This window comes from Anolis sagrei, chromosome 6, assembly GCF_037176765.1.
Source record: "Anolis sagrei isolate rAnoSag1 chromosome 6, rAnoSag1.mat, whole genome shotgun sequence".
Lineage (NCBI taxonomy): Eukaryota > Metazoa > Chordata > Lepidosauria > Squamata > Dactyloidae > Anolis > Anolis sagrei.
This window is the reverse complement of record NC_090026.1, coordinates 87,958,620-87,983,000: the sequence shown is the minus strand read 5'-3', so window position 1 is coordinate 87,983,000 and position 24,381 is coordinate 87,958,620. Positions and strand designations below refer to the sequence as shown.

Below are 24,381 nucleotides of genomic sequence, written 5' to 3'. Positions count from 1 at the left end.
TATAAATGTTACTGAAGTGATAGGACTGTCAGGAACTGGACAGATCTATTTAAGGTATTTTTTAAAGTCTCTTTGAGCAGCCCAAAGGACACTATGGTCGGCACGTCACTATGTCAATCAAGCAGCAGTGACACTTAAAATAGACTAGGAGTAGGGATGTCATCATCTGATATACATCTGGGTAGGCAGTGACAAAAGAAAAAGACAGCACATGTCTCAGAGTTCATAGAAGGACAAAGGAGCTAAAGGCCCTGGACTAAGATCCAATAGCTACAGAAAAGGGGGAGGGGTGTCCCCAGGATTTTGTGCTCCACCATGTTTAATGGACTTCTGAGTACAGAAGTCACTTCCTCTGACAAAACTGGGTCCAGAGCAAATCCTGTGGAACTCTAAGGAAGAAGGGATGTCACCATCACATTTTGAGAGTCTGTTCAAGATAAGATTCATCTACAGATAAAAATGCTGAAACATCTCTATTAATGACATTGTTTTTAACTACCATCAAGTCAACTTCCACTTATGGTAACTCTACGAATGAGAGACCTCCAAGAGACCCTGTTATTAACAGCCCTGCTCATACCTTGCATACTCAGGCATGTGGCTTTATTCACTGAGTCTATGTACCTGCATACGGTCTTCCTCTTTCCCTACTGTCTTACACTCAACCAATCATTAATATCTTTTCTAATTGGTTATGTCATCCCATAGTATGTACAAATGTGATAGATTCATTTTGATCATTTTAGCTTCTAAAGAGAGTACAGGCTTTATTTGTTCTAGGACCACCTTATTTGTAAATTGGTAGGTATTATGATACCATATATGTTATTGATGCTAAATGTCTCTTCCTGTTAAATCTACACTCATGGCAAAGTTCTCAGGCATGTTCAAGCACCCCTACACAGTGTAGCAGTTGTGGGTACCAATCCCCTAGCAGAAAATGCTTTCACATATGTATGCGGTACAAAAACCATATAAAATCTCATTGGAAGCATCAAAATATGCACAGCCTTCTGTAAACTACCAGAGAACTGCAATGCACATTCTTTCAAATCCTTAATCATTTTACTCACATTCTACTGACTGAATTACCTGGATCTTTAAAAATTGAAAATTATCTTTTCAGAGTTCATGGTTTTAATCTTCCTTCTTTAGCCAATATTTCCACTTTTTAAAGAAATCTTGTCCCAAAATCACTGCCCCAGAACTAGTAGACTAGCACTTCTCAACAAGTCTGATGTCCTGGTTGAAAGTCTGTTGCTCAAACCCTGCCACTTATAAAAAGGCAAGGACGGGGAGAAGCTGGCTTAATTGACACCACCTCAAGTATTTCGTCTCTGCTATCATGAAAGTCAAGGAACAAACAAAGCCAACTTATCTACTTTGCCATTTTCCTTCCTCATCTCTTTAAGTTTAGATGAATCCATCAGTCAATTATTATATACAATCTATACATGGACAGAGGCTATTTTTCAAATCTCCATGGCAGGCTCAATAAAATTGGGAACATAGGAAGTTGCTTATATATGAATCAGCTAATTGATCTACTGTTCCACTCCTGTCTATTTTAAAGCCTGTAAATATAACATGTTGGAGTGATAACTCCAAAATGCATAATGCGGTATGTCAGAGAGAGGGATTGTTCTACCTCCTTTGGGCACTGATAGTATCCAATGTCTTTTACCAGAGTTAAAGCAGTCCTCAGTCCAAAAAGGTATTTATTATTGTTTTAAAGTAAGGATGTTTTCTTGTCTTCTACATTTTCTTTAGTGACAGAGTTTCCTTTCCCAGAGTTGCTCACATTTCTTCTAATCTAACTTGTTATGCCTGTTGCCTGGGTTGCTTGCTTTAAAATACACCCCCCCCCCCGATTCATTATGAAATTTAACCCTCCTGACTCAAGCCCTTTTACTAATTCTTCTGTTTATTTGTTAATTATCCCTACTGAAATTCAGTGCTGAAGGTAGGAAATACCAATTTCGTTCACATATGTATTTTACTGCTTCCGAGCAATCTTTGACAAATCATGGATATTGCTCAGCGTTAAATCAAAGCTTTCCTACTTTCTTGTCAGATCCACAGCTAAGCATTCTAAGACACAATCATCTATCATATCAGCACCAGTGTACAAACAATCTAGTAAATGATGTAAATTGTATCATAAGCAGCACAGAAGCAGAACCAAATGCAGTATGGAGCATCTGCTGGCCTCATCAAAACAAATTCTTCAGTCCTGTTTTTAATACAATGCTGCTTGAGTTTAGAAAGAAGCTATATATACATATTTTTAATAATCTTTTCATTTTTAAGTCCTTATTTTCAGTGTTATTTTCTCAATACAGAGTGGAAATATATATAGATAATTAAATCCTTAAAATAGTTTACTTGTTCTTCACTATTCTACATGTTACAGACTGACTCATTGTTAGGAAATTACAGAAAACAAATATTATAAATGGATTAATTCAAATAAATAATCATTACTATTTTTTCAATGTGAAGTATGGATCTGGCAAGTGATCAGAGAGCTTGTTGTTCCCATTTTCCAGAATCCAGACTGATCTCACTTTCTACCTCTTCTTTTTTTTTTTATTAAGTAATTTTTATTAGATGATTTTCATAACATTACATACCTTACAGACATACACATCAAACTGGTTACAATACATAGTATACAGTAAACCTTCGTAACTTTGTTTAGCTTGCTTCTCCAGTCTACATCATTAGGATTCCCTGTTATCAATATCATCACTATCATCTGAAGGGTAAACCAAATTCGCTAAATAACCTCAGATGTAGAAAGAAGAAAAAACATACGTAAAAACCTTCTATTAATCTAAGTTTACCATATCCCACATTCTAAACACTTCCAACTATAGTGCGGTTCACAGATTAGGAAGGGAAAATGGGGGGGAAAAAGGGGAAATGAAGGGTAGTGGGGGAGAGGAGTAGGTTGTGCAGTGTGACTCATACATCCATACATCCATTGAACTTCCCAACAGTCCCGGGGGTAACTTTGAACTTGTTTGTTATTTTATACATTTTCTGTCATTACAGTCGTCAATCTTCCAAACCTTACACCTTTAAATTTTTCTTTTCTTTAAGATAATTTCTAAGTGGACTCCAATCTATTCTTCTCTTTTCGTTAGTATTATCTACTAAATTAGATAGTGTATCTAAATCCATAAAGTCTCTTATCTTGAGAATCCAAGCCTCCATAGATGGCGATTCCCTCGATTTCCATTTGCTCGCTATAACGATTCGTGCTGCCGCTGCGAGATGAAATAATAGTCTCTCCTTATTTTTTTCCATCTCAAAGTCCATTAAATGCAGGAGATAGTACTCCGCCTTTAGGTCAAGCTTTATCTGAATAATCCCCTGTATGTTTCGGTGGACCTCCTTCCAGAAGAGTTTAATTTTCCTGCAGTCCCACCAGCAATGCATGAATGTGCCTACTTTGGTGCCACACTTCCAACATAGATTACTTACTCCCTGATAATATTTAGCTAGTCTTGAAGGTGTGAGGTACCATCGTGTAAACATCTTGTACCAACTCTCTTTAATAATTACAGCTTTGGTTAGTTTTAATTTGACCTTCCAGACGTCTTCCCACTCCTTTAAAAATATAGTATGGTCAAGGTCCCTTGCCCAAGAAATCATATTCTCTTTAATAAGATCCTTTTCTGTCCTCCATTCCAGCAGTTTTGTGTAAAGAGTTTTTATCACCTTCTTTTCTTTCGACATTATCTTATCCCAGAATGAATCTGCGGGAGCAAACCCTATTTTATAATCCTCTTTGAAGCTGTCCAGTACCTGGTGGTAATGGAACCATGAGAAATTTGCGTCTAGGGACCTCAGTACAACCATTGGTTTTAAGCTGAATTTGTTTTCATTTGTGTCAAGTAATTCCTTGTAGGTATACCAACTAGAACTGGGGAGCTCTCTTTTTTGAAAGGCCTCCAAGGGAGAGACCCATAGGGGTGTCTTTTCATAAAACCTAGTTTTGTACTTTTCCCATACCTTCAATAACGGCGCTCTGATAATATGACTGGTAAAATTCTTTTCTATTTTGGCTTTCCCCAGCCATAAGTAGGCATGCCAGCCTCTCCGTAGTTCCGCGCCCTCTAGGTTCAAAAGCTTTCTCCTTTTTAGGGTAGCCCAGTCCCTTACCCACACCAATGCTGAGGCTTCAAAATATAACTGAAAGTCCGGTAAGGTCAAACCTCCCCTCTCTTTGGCATCTATCATGGTTGTGTATTTGATTCTTTTGCTTTTTCCCTGCCAGATGAATTCCTGTATATCTTTTTTCCACATCTCAAAATAATGTTTAGTTCTAAGTATTGGGAGCATCTGAAATAAAAAAATCATTTTTGGTAGAACTTTCATTTTTAACATGGCTACTCTACCCATTATACTTAGTTTTAGCTGTTTCCACTTGTCTAGTTTCTTAGAGATTTCTCTCCACATCTGCTCATAATTGTTCTTCATCAATTGAATATTACTTGCTGTCAGGGTAATCCCTAAATATTTCACTTTGCTGGCAATAGTGAAGTGTGAAATTCTCTCTAATTCTGTTTTCTTTGCTCTGCTAATGTTCTTTGTTAACAGCTTAGTCTTCTGTTTATTAATTCTTAGGCCTGCCACCAATCCGTACTCTTGAATCTTATCTATCCAGTTTGTTATATTCTCTGTTGGGTTTGATATTATACAGACGATATCATCCGCGTAAACTTTTAATTTGAACTCCTCTTTTCTTATTTTAACACCTTTCAGATTTTCATCTCTCCTAATATCTTCTAGGAGCACCTCCAGTGATAAAATAAATAGGAGAGGGGAGAGGGGGCAGCCCTGTCTCGTACCTCTTTCTATTTTTATAGTCTCGGTGAGATGTCCGTTTACTCTTATCCTAGCATTTTGATCGTTATACATGGCCTGTAACATATTAATAAATTGGAAGCCCATATCTTTTTCTTTGGCAAGATGTTTCATAAAGTCCCAATTTATCTGATCGAAGGCCTTTTCGGCGTCTACGAATAAGAGGCCCAGTTCTCTTTGGTGATTAATTTCATGGAACTCGATAATATCTATTATTGTTCTTATATTGTCAGACATTTGTCTTCTCGGGAGAAAACCATTTTGATCTTCTTTAATGACCTCGTTGAGATATTTCTTCACCCTACTCGCCATTATATGTGCGAAAATTTTATAATCGGTATTCAGTAAGGCAATCGGCCTGTAATTCCTAACATTATCTTCCTCTGATCCTGTCTTATGTATTATTGTAATAGTCGCCTCTTTCCATGTTTCCGGGATTATCGCTTCATTCAGTACATTATTACATATTGTCTTCAGATGTGGAGACAGTTCTTCGGAGAATAACTTATAATATATTGCTGTTATTCCGTCCGGCCCGGGAGATTTATCCAAAGGAAGGTTTCTTATCGCTCTTATTACCTCACTTTCCTCTATCTGTTTATTTAGTAACTCCCTTTGTTGTTCCGACAACTTCTCCAAATTGTGCTTAGCCAAATATTTGACTATTTCTTCTTCCGCTATGTTTTCTTTCTTGTATAGATCTTTATAGAATTTGCTGAATTGTTCTCTTATTCCTTCTTCCTCCATATAGCAGATTCCATCATTGGTTATCCTAATTATATGTTGATTTTGTCTTTTATCCCTAAGACTCCTCGCCATTAGCTTTCCCGGCTTGTTTGCCTGTGCATAAAATTTTGCCTTCATGTATTTTATATTTTTCGATATGTATTCCAATTGATTAGAATCTCTTTGTTTCCTCAGCATTTCTAAGTCTAATTTAATTTTTTTATTCCCTGGTTTCTTTTTCAACAGGTTCTCTTTTTCTTTAATATTCTGTAATAGAATTTTCAGTTCTTCTTTTCTTCTCCTATTACGAATCACTCCCTGTTGAATTAGATGGCCTCTGATAACCGCTTTGCCCGCGTCCCACACAACCTCTTCTCTTACACCTTTATTAGCATTAAGCTCAAAAAATTCCTTGATTCGGTTCCTACATAGGGCAACATCTTGTTCTTTCTTTAACAAAAATTCATTTAGTCTCCAGGTTCTCTGCTTTTTATCGCCAAGTATCTTTGCCACTATAGGGCAATGGTCGGAGTTACTCCTGGGCAATATTTTAATCTCTTCTATTTTTGTGACTAGCATCCGAGAAGCCCAAACCATATCGATTCTGGACCAAGAGGAATGTCGCGCTGAATAGAAAGTAAAATCTCTGCTGGTGGGGTTTTTGACTCTCCAGACATCCTGTAATGACCACTCCTTCATTAAATTTAGGAAATTTGCTGGTAGCCTTCCACAATTCTCTCTAGTTTTTCTCTTTCCTGTTTTGTCCATCTTACACTCCAGCACCCCATTAAAGTCCCCTAAAAGTATAAGATTGTCAAATGTCTGTTCTTTAAGTTTATTCCTAAGTGTTTTTATGAAATTCACTTTGGGACCCGTAGGAGTATATATATTACAGATGAGTATTACTTGATTTCCTAAGTTGATTTTAATAGCAATCATTCTGCCCTCATCATCCTTGAAGGCCAAAGTGGCCTTATACGTACCTCTAACATAAATTACAACCCCCCTTTTTTATTGAGTGGCTAATGAGAAAAATTCCTGGCCAATTTGCGGTTGAACCAGGTACGCGCTATGCTTGGGGATGATATGCGTCTCTTGTAGGGCAAAGATATCATGACTACTTTTTCTTAGGTTGTTGAATATAATTTTTCTTTTATTTGGGGAATTCATCCCATTTACATTGTTAGAGTATATTGATAAGCTCTTCATCTTGTATAGATTGGTTATCTTCCCCTAAAGGTCCCATTCCTTTATATCCTTCTTCTTCTTCTAGAGAGTCCGGCCTTGGCCTTTTCTTATCTTTCTTATTCCAGTCTTTTTTTCCTCCTTTCTCGGTCTTTGCAGGTACTGGTCCTTCAGTTATTTCTCTTTTTTCCCCCTGATTCTGTTCCTTTTCAAGATCTTTCATTAGTTCCTTATAGAATTTTTTAGCCTTGTCTTCAGATGTTAACCATAGTCTATTTTCTTTATATGTAATTTGGATTCCTTCCGTACGCTCCCAACGGAATTTAATTCTATGTTTTTTGAGTTCATCCGTTAAAAAATAATATTTCTTCCTATTATACATTGAAGAGGGGGAGAATTCCTTAAGAATGATCACTTTTCTTCCTTTGTACATTGTTTGCTCTTTCGTTTTCGTTTTCAGAATTTCATCCCTAACACATTTTCTATTGAAACTAACTACAATATCCCTTGGGACATTATTTTTCCTAGCGTAGTTTGAGTTGATTCTTCTGACCGTGTCTATTTCTTTGCTTGCCTCTTCAATGGATAGTTTCAGGATGTCTGCTGTAATTTCCACCATTATACTCCTTAAATTGTCTCCCTCCTTCTCTTCTATATTCCTATATCTTAATTGGAATTCCGTTTCCTTACTTAACATTAATTCCTGTTGTTTCTCCAATTTATCATTTTTTTCCTCTAGACTCCTCATTCTGGCTTCCGCTTTTCCCTGGGCCCTCATTAGCTGGGCATTCTCTTTTTTCAATTCTTTGATTTCTTTCTGTGCGCCTTCCAGTTCTTTTCTCATTCCGTCCAAATCTTCTCTTAATTCCTGCCTTAGTTTCCCCAGTTCATTTTGGAATAGTTTCTCCAGATTAGTTTGGGTTTTGGCTTGATTATCCTCGATTTTTTTCTCTATATTTTCTTGCATTTTCCACATCTCAGTCATTAAGTCTTTCAACGAGATTTCCCCTTGCGTCGACTGTCGTCTTGCAGGGATGGGTGTGGCTATTGGATTTATTCCCTGAATCACTTGCGGTGGTGCAGCCCCCAATTGGGTGTTGGGAGTTTTATTTTGCTTGGCTACTGTTAAGAATTTATCCAACTTGCCCTCTGCCATTTTCAGTGATTGCCCACTCTTTTATGTGGTCTTCTTGTCTTCTTATTTGCACCCTAACACAAAGACCTGAGGATCTTAATCCACATCCGATACGTAGTAGTTTAGATTATACACAAGGAGGTTATGCACAAGGGGATTATATCACCATAACACAATATCTAGATTTTTCCCTAGCAGCTTATCTTCCTCAGGATTGTATTTAATGTTACAGTCCTCTTTTCTATATATTAAGCCTTTTACTGTATTCAGTCTTTCTTCTATCTTCTTCTTCTTCTTTTCCTGTTCTTACTCTTCTCCGTCCCTCTATACGTATCAAGGTTTTCTTCTAAGTTCTTCTTCCTTATCTCTATGTCCTTTCCCTCTTCCTCACCCTCCCTCCTCCTGCCCTCGAGATGCTTCTCCTACCGTTACTTATCCTGATGGCTGTTTCTTCTTCTGCTAAGTCCTGTTCGTAACCACCTCGATCCTTTCCTTATTTAGCTGCCTTTTTTTTTTTTCAGCGCTTCCAAGAGTCCAGGACTCACAATCTCGCCTTTGCGCGCCTTAGCGCGTCCTCTACCTCTTCAACCATGCTTAAGCAAATTTCCCCTTTCCTATACTCACAGCACAATATCTAGTGTTCAGAAATGCAAGGACTTTTGTAGTCTTTAAAAAAAAAATCTGCTTGTTGTTCATTCGTCAGTCGTCTCCGACTCTTTGTGACCTCATGGACCAGCCCACGCCAGAGCTCCCTGTCGGCCGTCACCACCCCCAGCTCCTTCAAGGTCAGTCCAGTCACTTCAAGGATGCCATCCATCCATCTTGCCCTTGGTTGGCCCCTCTTCCTTTTACCTTCCACTTTCCCCAGCATAATTGTTTTTTCTAGGCTTTGCTGTCTCCTCATGATGTGGCCAAAGTACTTCAACTTTGTCTCTTGTATCCTTCCCTCCAGTGAGCAGTCGGGCTTTATTTCCTGGAGGATGGACTAGTTGGATCTTCTCGCAGTCCAAGGCACTCTCAGAACTTTCCTCCAACACCACAGCTCAAAAGCATCTATCTTCCTTTGCTCAGCCTTCCCTAAGGTCCAGCTCTCACATCCGTAGGTTACTACAGGGAATACTATGGCTTTGACTATGCGGATCTTTGTTGCCAGTGTGATGTCTCTACTCTTTACTATTTTATCGAGATTGGACATTGCTCTCCTCCCAAGAAGTAAGCGTCTTCTGATTTCCTGGCCACAGTCTGCATCTGCAGTAATCTTTGCACCTAGAAACACAAAGTCTGTCACGGCCTCCACATTTTCTCCCTCTATTTTCCAGTTGTCAATCATTTCTTGTTGCCATAATCTTGGTTTTTTTTGGTGCTTAGCTGCAACCCAGCTTTTGCTCTTTCTTCTTTCACCTTGATTAGAAGGCTCCTCAGCTCCTCCTCGCTTTCGGCCATCAGAGTGGTGTCATCTGCATATCTGAGATTGTTAATGTTTCTTCCAGCAATTTTCACCCCAGCTTTGCATTCATCAAGCCCCGCACATCGCATGATGTGTTCTGGATACAAGTTAAAAAGGTTGGGTGAGAGTATGCAGCTTTGCCGTATGCCTTTCCCAATCTTGAACCAGTCTGTTGTTCCGTGAAAATCTCTGCATTTAAACATAAATGTACCTACGTGTTTTTTATATCTATGCATGTAGATATGGATGTAAGTGTATCATTTCCTATGTATCTGTGTTCTTAAATTCAAGTGTGTATATGTGTATATGAGATGTACTTAATGACTAGGCAGTAGTCAGTATCTTCCAGAGATGTCAACTGTTTGTTGACAGTGTCCAAGGGTGGATGTTTTACTTTGGCAATTGATAATTTCCATAATTCTTTGATGACAATAACTGAGCCTCTTCTGGCTGATGTATCTGTTCTTCTTGGTCTTTGTGCCTCACAGAGATGGGTTTACTTTTTATTTGTTGCTTCACACAAACAGCCCTATTATCAACAGGGCAAGCAATAACTACTTCTGCTGTCTTCCCTTGGTCACACCCCTTGCTTGGAGAGTCACTTAATGGGGTTGGAAGCTCTAATATCGAACTTTTTTTTTTTAATGTGAGAATTTTTGTATTTCCTAAGAAGTGTCCAAACACTTTGCTTTTAAAAGAAGCACTCAAAAATACCAGACACTTGTGCTGGAAAAAAAAGAAAAGAACCAGCATTGGGATAAAATTCTAATTTTCTCATGTTATTTTGATATGTAAGATGGTTTTATACACATCTATCGGAACAATGCAGTTAACAATTGCTGACTTACTATATGAACAAACTGCATCTATTTTTAAAATGTACAGTATTATACAACTACATCAGTTGTGTCACTTGATGCAGATTATCAGGTAAAGGACAAGGTGTTAGTAAAGGACTAGTAAGGACAAAAACACACCCGAGAAACTGCAGCTATGATCTAGGAACTGGAAGTAAAATGCTGTATTGATACCTTAGATTGCAGCTATGTACCATTTTAATTTACATTGTTCCCCTCTCCCCCAAGAATGAGAATGTCAGCAGTACATATACATAGTAGTAAATCTAGAATGAAATGATAAAAGTCTTGAAATTAAACTGTAACTAACTGCAGTGTACGTTGTCCAGAATCAGTACTGTTTCTAGCCAGATGGAAAGGAGTACAGCAGAACCCCTCACCCAAGCGAGACAGTTGTGGGAAGTGAACGAGACAAATGGCTCTATCAGTCAATAATTTTGTAGTAATTACTAGTGAAGCAACGGTAGTGCAAGAAGTGTCCGAGAGGACACCCCACCCAAGAGATCTTAAACTCTTGCAGTGCCTCTGGACCACACAATTTATTCTGTGTAGAGTTTTACTAAATAATCCTTTCTTCTAATATTATTTGTAGTGATGCATTTATAATGGCTTCACTTTTATTGTCTGATTTTTCTCCATATACATATATTATAATCAGATAGTGTTCTCTGAAAATTAAATGCTTCCAAAATCAAAATCAGAACAGTATTTTCTACAATTCACATAATTCAGATTGCAAGAAAGTCACAATCCAATTTCAGACTTTTCTTTTTGGTAGTGTCAGGAGCGACTTGAGAAACCAAGTTGCTTCTGGTATGAGATAATTGGCCGTCTGCAAGGACGTTGCCCAGAGGATGCCCGGATGATTTTGATGTTTTATCATCCTTGTGGGAGGCTTCTCTCATGTCCCCACATGAGAAGCTGGAGCTGATAGAGGGAGCTCATCCGCCTCTCCTCGGATTCAAACCTGCAACCTGTCGGTCTTCATTCCTGCCGGCACAGGGGTTTAATCCACTGCACCACCGGGGGCTCCTTAATTTCAGTCTAAACTAGTGCCATTGAAATTTGAGGGACAAGTTAGTTATGACTAATATGTCTCTTGGGAATCAATGGATGGTTAACTTAGTCAGGATACTTCTCTGTCTCATTATTGTTTATGTTTGTATCTTTTTTTTTCTTTTCTTTTCATATTTAGCTCCTTGGCATTTCATAGAACAAGAATATGCAAAGTCCCAGTCTAGCACCTTAGGCACTATATCTCACTCAATATCATATGTTGAACTTTTTCTAATTGTTGGCTTTGGCCTACTGAGTGTGTGGCTGTGAATCTATGTACATAATAACTGGATAACTTAGCTATTCCTATAGTGACATTTAGTGGCAATGCTTTTGTTAATGGAAGAGATATGGAAGAAATATGAAATGCAGAAGGACTAGAGTGCTGTAATTTCTGCATGCTTCATACCTAATGAAAAGCAGCACTGGTAGGGGTATAAGTCCAAGCTTCTGACAATAAGGAAAATTGGATCTGAAGATAGCCTGATATTTTGGCCTGATGTTTTGGATATATATATTTATACAAACAATTCATGCCCTTGGTTCCAGAATTAATGCTTTACTGAATGTTAATGATAAAAATTCTGTGACATATTTCACTTAAATAACTATAGAGGTTTACATTTCTAATGAAGCTTAGATTAGCTTACATATATACAATATTCTAAAGATTTATATTACAAAATAAACAAATAACTTCAAACACAAGATTTAAAAGCATCTCATAGTCAGAGCTTGTTTTACTTCAATGGCAATGAACTCTCTGACTAGACAACATAGCAACAAAAAGCTCTCATGTTTATGTTCCCTCTTATGTTTTTTACAGTATTGACAACATTACAGTAAATCCTTCCATCAAAATGGAAATACTTATTTAGCCTATGAACTTTCTATTAAATTAACTGAGGGTTCATTTATATAAATATGAAATGAAAATGTGCAATGTTAAGAAGCAGTCAAGGTCTCTAATGCAGTATAAATTACGTAGGTCCAACAAACTGTATGGTATCTAACTGCATGCACTTGACCAATTTAACCCTGATGTATTTCCAACCACAAAGGACTTCCTGTCATATGCTATCCTCCCCTAATTTTTTTTTTAAAAAAACCATTTTACAGTGGACTGAACTTTCTGATATGCTTTTACATGTACATTTATGTTAACAATGTATTCAGAATTGTCTAATAAGTGGGCTTACTTCCCTGAGTAAGAAATTCTTACTCAGGGAAGTGATATACTCTTGATGATTCCTGCTATTTGCCAAAAACTCAATCCCCTTCCGCTTAAATCAGTTAGAAAATTTGTTTTAAGCTCTAGTTTCCAAACACAGTTAAAAGGGAAGTTATATTAGCTTACCTATGAATACTAAACTGTGATGGAGGCTGCAATCCTATACTCAGTACCTAGGAATGGAGTGCACATCTCAAATATGGCTTCTGGTTTGCAAGAAATGACAGAATAATGAGTATGTTAGGAGCAAACATTTCAATGGCATGTGGTCTATGAAAAATATATTTATATATAAGATATCCTTTGTAGATCTGAAATGTTAACCATTTATATTCCACTACAGGTCATATATTATAGGAAACCAATCGATATTTGCTGCTGTTTAGGTATTTGTATCTAGATATGGTAGTTATTATTATCACGAAAACAGTTTACTTTATATTGAAACTGAACCCTTTACCGTTTCTTAATGTCTACCTATAAAATGTATACAGCACCTTCACTATAAAATTATATTCCTCCAAATTTGAGTGAAACCTAATATAGGTTTAAGCCACCTTCCTAGACTATGTTTTAGTTAGCCTGAACTGTTTCTTTTTTATTGTTTACTTAGGTTAAAATTGATGGCTGCTATCCTCCAGCCAGCTAGACCACAAAGCTGTGAAAACACTGTCAAGTATTATTTTCAAGTTCCCACATAAAATGGAAACAAAGCATTATAGATTAAAAACAAATATCTGCAACAGTATTAAGCAGATGTTTAACATAAATTCTGGTACATGCATATATACAGTCAGTCCCCAAGTTACGATCAAGGTAGATTTGTTCTTATGTTGAATTTGTATGTAAGTCAGAACACCAGCTATATATGAGCTTTGGATACCATAGGGAAGAGTTAACATCCCCATGGTGTTTGTTTTGCTGTCTGTACCTCTGTTCAGAAGATTTCAGTCCCTGTGATAATTTGATTTTGGAAAAATTAGCTTGTCGTGTACACAAGGATTGCTGATAAAGCTTCAGTTCAGAAAGCTTTTCCCCATGAAAACTGTTTTCAGGAATGAATTTCCCTTCCTAGAGACAGATTTGTCTCACCCCATTCTTAACTATGGGTCTTTTATGAGTCGGTTGTTTGCATATACATTTTTGTGGTTTTTACAATACTAAACCTACCAAAACCTGAATTGAGGCCCTAAGGTTTTGTATTTCTTTCTTCTCCTGCAATTGATGACACAGCCAAAACCCAAACCAATATAAAAAATAAATTTAACTTTTGATCCTTAAAAAGCCACCTAGGTGCTGAAAAAGTTTTAAAAAGTTTTTATTTTCTAACATGGGATTTGAAACTGCTGCACTGGGGTTACTTTGTTGAATTTAGTGATATAGGAATCAGAGATATGGAGGGTTAACTGCATCCATGTGTTCCCAAGGTCATGAGTTACTAAATCTTAGAGATCAATACTGTATTACAGGAGGCTATTGAAAGAAACTATTTCAGTGTCTTCATCATCTACTTTTAAGATATGTAAATCATCTGTGGTCATTACTTTTGTCTTAAATATCATGTCCAAATGCATTCTAATCCAAAGAATTCCAAATCCAAACAAAGGAAATACTATTTAAGGCATTATCTCCTGGATTTATTTAATTTTAGTTTTTTTAACCTGTAGATACCAATTTATTCAAGGTAAAAGACAATGAAAGTAGAAGGCATGAAGATAAAATATATGGAATGCTACTTAAAAGCATTAATAAACCAATTTTTGGTTGATTAGATTGTTTAACATATTTTACACATTCCCTTTCGTATTCCTGTCTTCCATCCAAAGTTTTGCTGTTTAAGACTGTAGGATATAATTTTAATAGAGGGAATCTAAGTAGACATTGGTGGAAAATTACTAATCATGTTGGCTACCTGTTGTATCCAGTATCAGAGGCTCTACATCATTATGCATCATAGGAGTGGGTGGTAATGTATTAATGTTTGTATGGACTTTTTGGAAACATTTGGTCAGATACTTCATGAACACAATGCTAGAGTAGATAGGACTTTGGTTCAGATTAAGCATGCCCCTAACATGATTCTCTATCTGATTCCTTGCTACAAGACTATTCCGCAGACTAGAAGTAGCCGCATCACATTACAAATATACCACTCTACATGTGGGTACACACAAGCTACATTTGTCTCATATTTAGCTTATATTCTCCAAGCTATAATAATCCTGACAACAAATGCATTATTTCTTATAATTCTCCATGAAAATTCAGAAAGATCAGGCATGAGAAACACCTTTCCCCGTCATTGATTTCTATTCTCCTTCTTTGGTGAAATAGATTAAGAGACAAAAGGCAACAGTAAAACATCGATGCTTAGAAAGTTGAATACTCAGTGTCTCTGGAAACAAGTAGGTTCCATTTACAAGAAGTAAAGAGTTTGCACTCAAATTGAAATAGTTGGTTATGTTCACATTCCAATTGAAAACTTAGATGCCATCATTGTAAGTGCTGATTGCAAATGAACCAGGAATGCTTGTTTGTGAAGGACAGAATCTTCATTTACATTTACTGAATTATACGTTTAGAGAATAATTCTAAAATAAGAGAAACTTGGAACATGCTAACAATCTGGTCTGTTCTTCCATAAAAGAAAAAAAACTGTGTGGGAATAGGAAGGTAGGGAAAATACTGAAACCTATAAGCATGTATAAAAGTGATGAGAAAAAGCCCCATTGTGCATAAACATGCATTGTAATCTAATGATATCACAGGACATTATAGAGCTTGAGGCAGTGGTGTATGTTGTTGCTCTGGAAAACAATCTGATTTTGATAATGAAATTAAGTATCTCCTTTAAAAGCTTTAAGGGATGTGAAATGCAAGGTCTTAGGCCTGTCTGACAACAGAATAAGCTATTACCTGTTCCAGCCCTCAGGCAAGTGTTATCTAATGGTCTGGTAAATAAAGATCCTATAACAGGGCAGAGGGGGAGGAAAGATAAGCCGTGTTACCTCATTTATTTTTTCACAGGTCAATGAAGTGGGAAGAGAAATTACCTTTATGTAGTACTATCTTATTAGCCATTTATTAGGGTTTACTTAAGCAGGGTCCAAGTGGAATCAGAAATATTTTCTTTTTAAAAAATATCACAATTGCCATGCTTTGTGACAATTGATGTTGATCAACTTCCTGCATGCACATATTTGAGCATTCTCCATAGTACAAAAACAAAAATATTACTGATGTTCCTTTAAGTGACAGGGAAGCTATATTTTTATATGTCCTTTCCCCTCTGTCTGCAATCTTTTCAGAGACGAAAGTGAGGTGAATAAGGGAATGCTGCTTTATCTCGTCACATCCGTCATTGCTTCTATGCTCAGAGGAAGTGACAGGAAAAACTCAGGATTATGAAAATCTAAGGGCTTGGCAGTGTGCCCTGTGCAGGAATGTCGGCCTTGGCAGCTGCCCAAAAGTGCCAACTTCCAATATCTGCCATGACAAGTGTGTACATGTCTGCTACAAAATGACAAAGAGAGATACTCCCATCCTGTAATATTTGTTTATGGCATTTCTATGCTGCAGTATAACCAAGGTTCTGTGTGGTATATATAAACACTGTTTAGAATACAAGACTAATAATAAAATACAAGTACCATGCAGAATGCTTAATAGCAAAGACAAATCTACAGAACCAAAACAGTTGGTTGTCAAAACCTGGAGAGTCACCCCGACCACACAAGAAGAATTAAAGTTGCCATAAGCTCCTCAACACCACCCTGGAGAATAAAGTCACAAAGAAAATAAACTGACCACCAAACAAGGTTCTCTGGGAAGGACATTCCAAGAGTACGATGTCACTGAGAAGCCCCTGTCTTTAGTAGCCACCTTTCAGATCTCCCTTGATAGTGAATTTCATTGAACCACTGAGGATGTCTTTGTGGGAAAAGGCAATCAAGTCTGGTCCCTTCAGCACAAAACGATCTGGAAATGGACCCCAAGCCAATGCAATTGGCAAAGCAATAGTGTAACAACGTATGCCTGAAACTAACGAATCTGCACTCCAGTATACTCTGACTTTTTTGCACACTTTTTGTTAATTGCTCTGACAAATAATTAAATATAAATTCAGGTTTTAAAATCAATAATAAAGTTTTTAAAAACAATTATTTAAAAAGGAGAAAATGCAATCTTCAATGCAAGCTTTGTTGAACGTTATCCATTAATATGAAGCACATATTTTGAAATTGCATTAAAAATTACACTGTGTTGATGTTTTTTCTATCCTTTTTAAAATAACATTTTCAAGGCAATGAATTTATCTCAGAGACAAAGACAAAATCTCCATCTCCTGTTTATCATTCCTTTTAAAAGCATGGCTCTCACACATGGGATTGTATGCTGTATCTACACTGCAAGTAAGATGAGGGCTGTAGGAAGCTTTATAGTTACTTTAACATCATATCAGGTAAGAGTAGTATTAAAAGAAATAATCTGCTCCACTGGATAGTTCACAGGTTGCCTACAACTGGCTAGATGCCCAGTGCTCTAGTAAGGGTTATCAGCATATGACTGAACTAGACTGCTTGGATGGCTATCCTGAATGTATTTATTTGTGTCCCCAAAATCTTACATTTTGCCATATGTTTGTGAAGCTTTTAAGAATGAGATTTAGACCATGGATACTTCAGTGCAAAGTCTGAAAGCATACATGGTCACGGAAGACTTCCATCAACTTTAGACCAAGACAATCATGTGGCCTGCAAGAAACATTATTCATTAGGCTACTGAACTAATTAAAAAGTATTGCTTTTTCAAACATACTGAAAGCTGGTTTAACATTTTTTCTTTTATTATTTCTGACTTCTTTTTAAAGTATGAAGTAAACTAATATTTTGAAAAAGAAAGAGTCTATATGCTAAATGGTGTCTAATACTGAGTCTAAACCCTAGTTTTCAACCCTCTCCTAAAATACATTCAATATAGGTTTCCTTTTATTTGCATAGTTCAATTGTCTTATTTTTTTTTTTAAAAATGTAATATTGTTGAGAATATAGTACTTTCATTTCAGGATCAGGTGTTATAGCAAGCTAGTAAGAATACTTGAATCCATCTAGTGTTTTCTGACTCTTGTTAAGATACTAACACTTTCAAATGAATTGTTTCAGTTTACTCAGAACAGTCAAATTTCTCAGTTGCTAGAATCCAGTTAATTTCTGCATAATAAAATAATGCTCAAATGTTGAGGTTTGTTTATTTGTTTGCTAATAATAACTATCACTCCATAAACATTTTAAAATTAACTTGTCTCAAGTAACTGTAAATCAGGACATTATACTTGTATTGCCCTAATTTTCTAACTTTGATTGCCAGAAGCCCAGACTGTCCTCTTGCAGTAACGTCTCAAAAGAAGAAGAAAACCAATGACACAATTATATCATAATCACAATTTTTCTGACTTTTTACAAATTTCCCTGCCATTTCCTGACTTCTCCAGAACTCCAGTGTGATGTTACCAGAACATATATAATTGTAGCCAGGATATCTTGTTCAAGGCAGGGTTTCACTGATAAATACATGTGTGTCACCAACCATTGGTGCTTCTAATAACAATGCTGGATCGCTAAGTAGCTCCAAACAGCAAATGATCAGCAGTGCATCACTGAAAATCACTGAAGACTACTCAAACTGGATAGAGAAACTATTCACTATTCTCTTTTCAATATATCAGTTTATTGACCCTCTTCCCATTACGTTTTCAAACACTTCAAGTGATCACTTGGGGGTTTCTTAAGGTATTTTACCAGTATTGAGTCAAGGAAGATCTAATTCCTGACACCTACTTATTTTTCCATGTTGAAAGCAATGGAGAGAAAGAACTGTGCATCATCTGCATACTGATGGGCCCATATTTCCAAATTGCTTTCAATCATGGGTTTCATATAATTTGATCATAGGTGATTAGATAAAATACATGATTCTTCTATGCAGCTTTCAGGATCTGTGTAATTTTTTTTAGTTGTGTGCCTTCAGGTTTTTTTCAACATATAGTGGCTCTATCTTGGCAAGACATGTTCAAAGTGAGTTTGCCTTTTGCTGTCCTTTAAGTCTGGGAGTGTGTGGCATGACTAAGGTCACCCCAGTGGGTTCTAATGGCCAAGCAAGATTCTTCAGCATCCTAGTTCAACATTCAAACCACAACACTACAATATGCATCTATAGCTCACTAATGAACTCTACACACTTAGCAAAGGCTGGGCACACAGCTACTACCATGCACTTCAGTATCCAAATGAAGATGGGGTGGAATACAGTGTTCCCTCGCTACTTCATGATTCGCTTTTTGCGGACTCGCTATTTTGCAGGTTTTTGCCTCCTGGCAACGATGAAGTGTGGAAGGGGGTTTCACCCTCCCACTCGGGAGAGAGGCAGCCAATCATTAGAAAGAGAGAGAGAGCAGTATGTAAATCACGACCTTATATCTCCTTCCTTATAGCTAGCAAAAAAAAGTGTGCAGTGCCTTTAAATCTCTCCTCACTTCTGCCTCAGCCTTGGAATGCAGTATATACTGCTTCACTGATTTTCACTTTTTGTGGATGGTCCTGGAACATAACGCCCACAATAAGTGAGGAAACATTGTATGCCACAAAGGCAAGAAGTTATTTTGCAGAAATGCCAAAACCATAATTTCAGGTGGATATGGAATGGGATAACCAAAGAGATACTATTTCAAGGAGAAAATAGAAAGAAAATGTCCTGGTATTATCATTCTTCTTTTTTTAAAAAAACTAGACTAAATAAAACATCAGTTTCAGAATGCATTGTTTCTGTGCATGTCAGAGGCAAATTAAAGCTCTGGCATTCACCTCATGAACCACACAAAATCACTACACCTTCACTCCAAATTATAATCACAAATGTATAGGCTTCAGTCGGTGTGGAAATCATTCCGCCTTCCAGATCTTTTTGGACTGCAGATCCTAGCAGTTCTAACCAGCACATCTAATGCTGAGGGATGCTGTGACTTGCAATCCAATACACCTTGAGGATTCCATGATTCCTACTGCTGATGAAAACTGAACTCCTAGTTTAAACTGGAGTAAAACCAAAGAATCATTTGGATTTACATTGGTGTTGAGTCAACACTACATTCCACTTGAAACAAGTCCACTCTAATTCAAACGAGCTATTAGCAACGTGTATATTTTTCTAAAAAATGAAAAGTATAAACACAAGCACACACTATTCCCTACTCAAAGAAATGAAGAAGCACAAATAACAGGGTTTAGGTGATCCAATTTTAGGTGATAAGTTGCAAAGAACCTTAATAAAATGGATGGTCATCTTTTATTTTTTTAAAAAAGCCCTATGCCTGTTAGTCTTACAGAATATGACTGCTCTATAAATATGTGAACTCTAGACTTTATATGAAGCCTAACATTTATTCTGAAATAATGTATTTTGGAGGGGAAGTAGCCAGGTTTCTTAACCTCTGCAGAAAAGTGCAGTTCTTGAAACTTTCTCTTTCAATAGTATCTATGCATGGTATGATTCATTTTTTTCCAGCACCACTCTATGTCTGTTTGAATTATATACCTAAGCAATAGTGGTGATATCCAGAAAACATCGAATTGGAATGTAACCTTCCCCAATAACTATAAACTACTTTTCCCACCTAAAAACATGATGGAGATGGATTTATCAAAATTATTGAAAAATAGATTGTTTTCCAGGTCCAGAATGTACTGAAGTCTGCAAATTCAACCAGCCATAACTTTAAAACATTTCTGTGTAATCCAAAAGGTAAATCTTAATTTTACCATTTTATATAATGGACATCATTTTATTTTGCTGTAGTATATAATGGGACTTGTGCATCCACAGATTTTTGTACTTACGGGGGATTCTGGAACCAAACCACAGCAGATACCAAGGGCCCACTGTATAAGGAAAGTAAAATGGTGTTTCATTCCACATGATTTCTTTTGATACTGAGAGTATTACGAAGATTAGACACAGATACAAGCTAAGGTAGGTGTGTACCTTACAATTTACCACAGCATCATTTAAATCTTTCTGGATCAGCTACATCTAAATTACAATGCCATGCTACAATATGGAAACCACTGTATCTTATGATAATGAAAAACACTGCATCTTAAGATATATTTTTCCCTGTCACCAGCAGTAAAATAAAGCTGAAAGACTGACAGCTGAAGTTTATCTGACTAATTTCTAAGAAAATACCACTGACCAATGTGGACTTGCTTCTGAACTCAACACACCAACTAACATACCCACAATACGAGGCTGTATACCTTAAAACTACTGGAGTGCTCTGAAAATACAATGCAAAAGGGATATATCCAGCACATATTTTAAGGATGCTTACATCCCTCTCCTACTTTAGAAATCCCAAGTCAGTTTACATGCTGTTTCCAAGCTTTCACCATCTAGGCAAAGAACTGGATGAGACTGCTTAGCTTTACATGATATAAATATATAAAAATCCAAGAAATACTTGCACAAAGCAAGTACAGCAAACATAATGCTTCTGTTTCTAACTGCTACAAATAATGAGTAACTTCTACCCAGTAGCCTCATCACTAAACAACTAAACCCACCAAAAAAAATTCCGCTAAACTTAAGAACATTTAAAAATCAATGTTCTATCTACAATGAGATAATACATGAATTTATTCTAAGATACTTGCATAGCAGCTCAAAACACAGGAGAATATATATACACACTTAAAAAAAAGATTAAGAGTTGTGTTCACAACATCTGGAATTTATTTGTAACAGAATTTATTGTACCTATATTATATTCCTGCAGAGCCAAATTTTACTTGGAACCAAGACATATTAATTCCAATTTGGTTTGCTTCCAATAATGCATGTTAAGACTACAATTCTAAACATGACAAAAATTAAGACATTCCTCCAGCTCAAATGCAAATAAACCATTTTATAGTGAAAGAGCTGAACAGTAGTTTATCAAAAGATAAACTACTGTTCAGCAATCTGAGCATATAAAAGGATGAGCTGTAAACCAGGAAATTCCCAATTCAAATCTTACATCTGACATAAGTTAACTAGTTTGCCTCAAGCATCTTTAAACCAACAGCTCTCAGTTTCTGTCTACGGTATATGAATACAAGTACAGTTTTATCTTACAAGGCTGTTGTAAAGATTTCTGTGTTAAAATATAGGAACCATTCCATATATTATAAGCCTATTAGCACATGTGTTTTCAAACACTTCAAGTGATCACTTGGGGGTTTCTTAAGGTATTTTACCAGTATTTACAAATCCTGTTTTCCAGAGTACTGTGTCCATCTACAGTGGGAGACACTTTTTCACCCACTCTGACTATGTTGTGGCCCATAGTGCCATGAGACAATAGCGAATCATGATGGTCCAGTGGTATGGAATCTTTATGACAAGTACGCTGCCAGTTTATTCACTGTTCTCTGATACCTAAACTCTGGTATATCTAAGATGCTTGAGAAAAAGACTCACCTACATATGGTTGGCTTTAAAAAAATCTTTTGACTTACTGTTTGTAAATAATACTTAAATATAGGAAACTCCAGCAAAATAAGAATAAATATGGCTACAGAGCAAATGTCCAGTTACAGAAATCAGAATGTGATTTTTGAGATTGACCAAAGCAATATTTCAGCACAGGGAAAAGACATTAAAACAAGGGAATCACAAGCACAAAAGGGCAAAGTGGTAAACACAAGCCTTAAAAAGCTCTTTATACAGATTTCACACGCACACACTGAAGAACTCAGGGACACTGAAATGTAATTGATGGTCAGGCAGAAAGATAGATAGATTTGCAATCTATTTAACAATCACATAATAGAAGCTTTCAAATTCCACTTTTTACAAGGTGAGGAGTGATATGGATGCAATCCGTTTTGCACATTATACAAATGCGCTCTTATATTATTGGATTAACACATCTCTGATTTCCAGATCTCCAGGAATGCTGGAATGACATTTTACTTTCAACAACATTTTATCTAGCTTGTTTAGTGTAACACAACATTCAAACTTATGAGTAGTTCAGACAAAATCAAGAGTCTTTTAACTATTGTTATACATATTATCTATTAAGGGAATTCCCATAATGAAGTCCAAAGATATAATGCACAAAACCAGTGAAATCTTAGTTTGGTATTATTCCAATGAAAATGAATACAATAACTCATAATTCATTTTAAAATGAATTTCACAAATTCTAAGAACTGATGAAGTGGTCATGCAAATTTGCTTTTTTGGCAAAAGATTCCTGCAGCAGAAACCTCCAAATCAATGTTGCCCATAGCATTTCACCATTTACGCCTGTTATGTTAAGTACCTGTGAAAGGGGACATTCCTTGGCCAATGAACTCTGGTTCATATCCTTCAGTAAGTCCTTCAGAGCATTTCTTACTGTTGTGTGAGACCATTGTTCAGGAGGCAAGTCTTCTAGATTAGGGCAACTATTTGAGACATAGATGAGAAAAGGGATTATTACAAGATTGCATTCTGCTGCAGAACATTCCTTTAAGACAGACAGATTTCATTTTGCGCATCAAGCAGATGCATCTGGAGATTGCTCTCAGTCTCCTGATTGTTCCGATTAGTTAATTACTTTATACAACACATCTGCTGTATTGATGCATGAATTATACATCAGCTGCATGTGGCGACTATTTTTTCATGTTACTTCTACCTTCCTGCTCTGATGCGCTTGGTAAAACAATTTAAGGTGTAATGCCTTCTCACAACTGATCATGAAAAGAATTAATATATTAGCTTCCTCCTCTTTTAGTTACAGTGAAATTTAAAAACCTTGACTGCAACAATAAGAGCGAACAAGTCATTCTTTTTCAAAATGTACACAGATGGTGCTGTTCATGATATGCAAAAATATTTTTCTCTTAAGTAAACTTTATGTAAAATGCCTTCTTGCAATGCATCATTTAATTGACTAAAATGCAATATACTTTTAATGAGATACCAGAAGAAAAGCTATGAATCGAAGCTATGCGAATATCAGATTTCTACAATATTGTGGATTGTTTTTTCCCAATGAAAAATGCCAGTAACAAAGGAATACAGGTACTATTTGGCAGATTGGCTCCTTAATTCAGCAGAACAGTTGCAACATATCAAATTCGAATTTTGCTCAAAGACTACCACAAGGTATGACATACCTGTGCAACTGGATTTTCAGTGTGACTACATGGTAAACATCCTGCAGCATGTCAGCTACTGTAGCATCAGGAGCATCTGTTACATAGGAGAGCGGAACCGGGTTCCATTTCCCAACTTGGATTAGTCCTGTATCAGACAAAAAAATTACAAGAGAAAGAAGTTCAAACTCAAGGACACAGACAAGGAATTCATCATTGGTAGAAATTATTGAAATATAATGACACTTTTAAAAAATCACAGTTTTCTAGGCATTTTCTCCTTTGCAATAATCCTAGTGATTATTGCAAAGGTTTTATTTAAATAAGGCATTAAGAATTGTTAATATGTTATTAAACTGCAAAATATAGGCAGATATATTTCTCAGCAAAGAACAGAAAGAGAAGATCTCTCATAGAACAAAGTTCACTTCCTCAATAATATATCTGCCCCTCAAATTTCTGTGGATCCTAAACAATGCGTATCATATCAGATTACTGTTTCATTAAAATCACAAGCTTTAACATTTTACATGAGTAAAAATGGTTGTGAAAAACGCATCTAAGCACAATTTGCCAGCACATTACAGACATTAGTTAATAATTATCTAAAATACAGAATATTACATTTCATCCTCCCATTTGCAAGTGAACACAGATTGTTTTGCAATCTATCAAGATATATT

The 24,381-nt window shown here is 36.4% G+C and overlaps 1 protein-coding gene across 12 annotated transcripts in view; it reads right to left on the bottom strand.

Moving 5' to 3' along the window:
- The window catches only part of SATB1 (SATB homeobox 1), a 126,323-nt gene that overhangs the window by 66,428 nt on the left and 35,514 nt on the right, over positions 1–24,381 (bottom strand). For 9 of the 12 annotated variants that reach the window (XM_060781969.2, XM_060781958.2, XM_060781957.2 and 6 more), the window contains 3 exons: positions 23,720–23,846; positions 22,879–23,002; positions 20,405–20,446 (listed from right to left, as the gene is read on the bottom strand). In XM_060781969.2, the coding sequence (XP_060637952.2) occupies positions 20,405–20,446; positions 22,879–23,002; positions 23,720–23,846 (293 nt within the window). The remainder of the gene's footprint in view (positions 1–20,404; positions 20,447–22,878; positions 23,003–23,719; positions 23,847–24,381) is intronic. The other 3 variants (XM_060781963.2, XM_060781968.2, XM_067470232.1) reach the window with 1 other exon arrangement.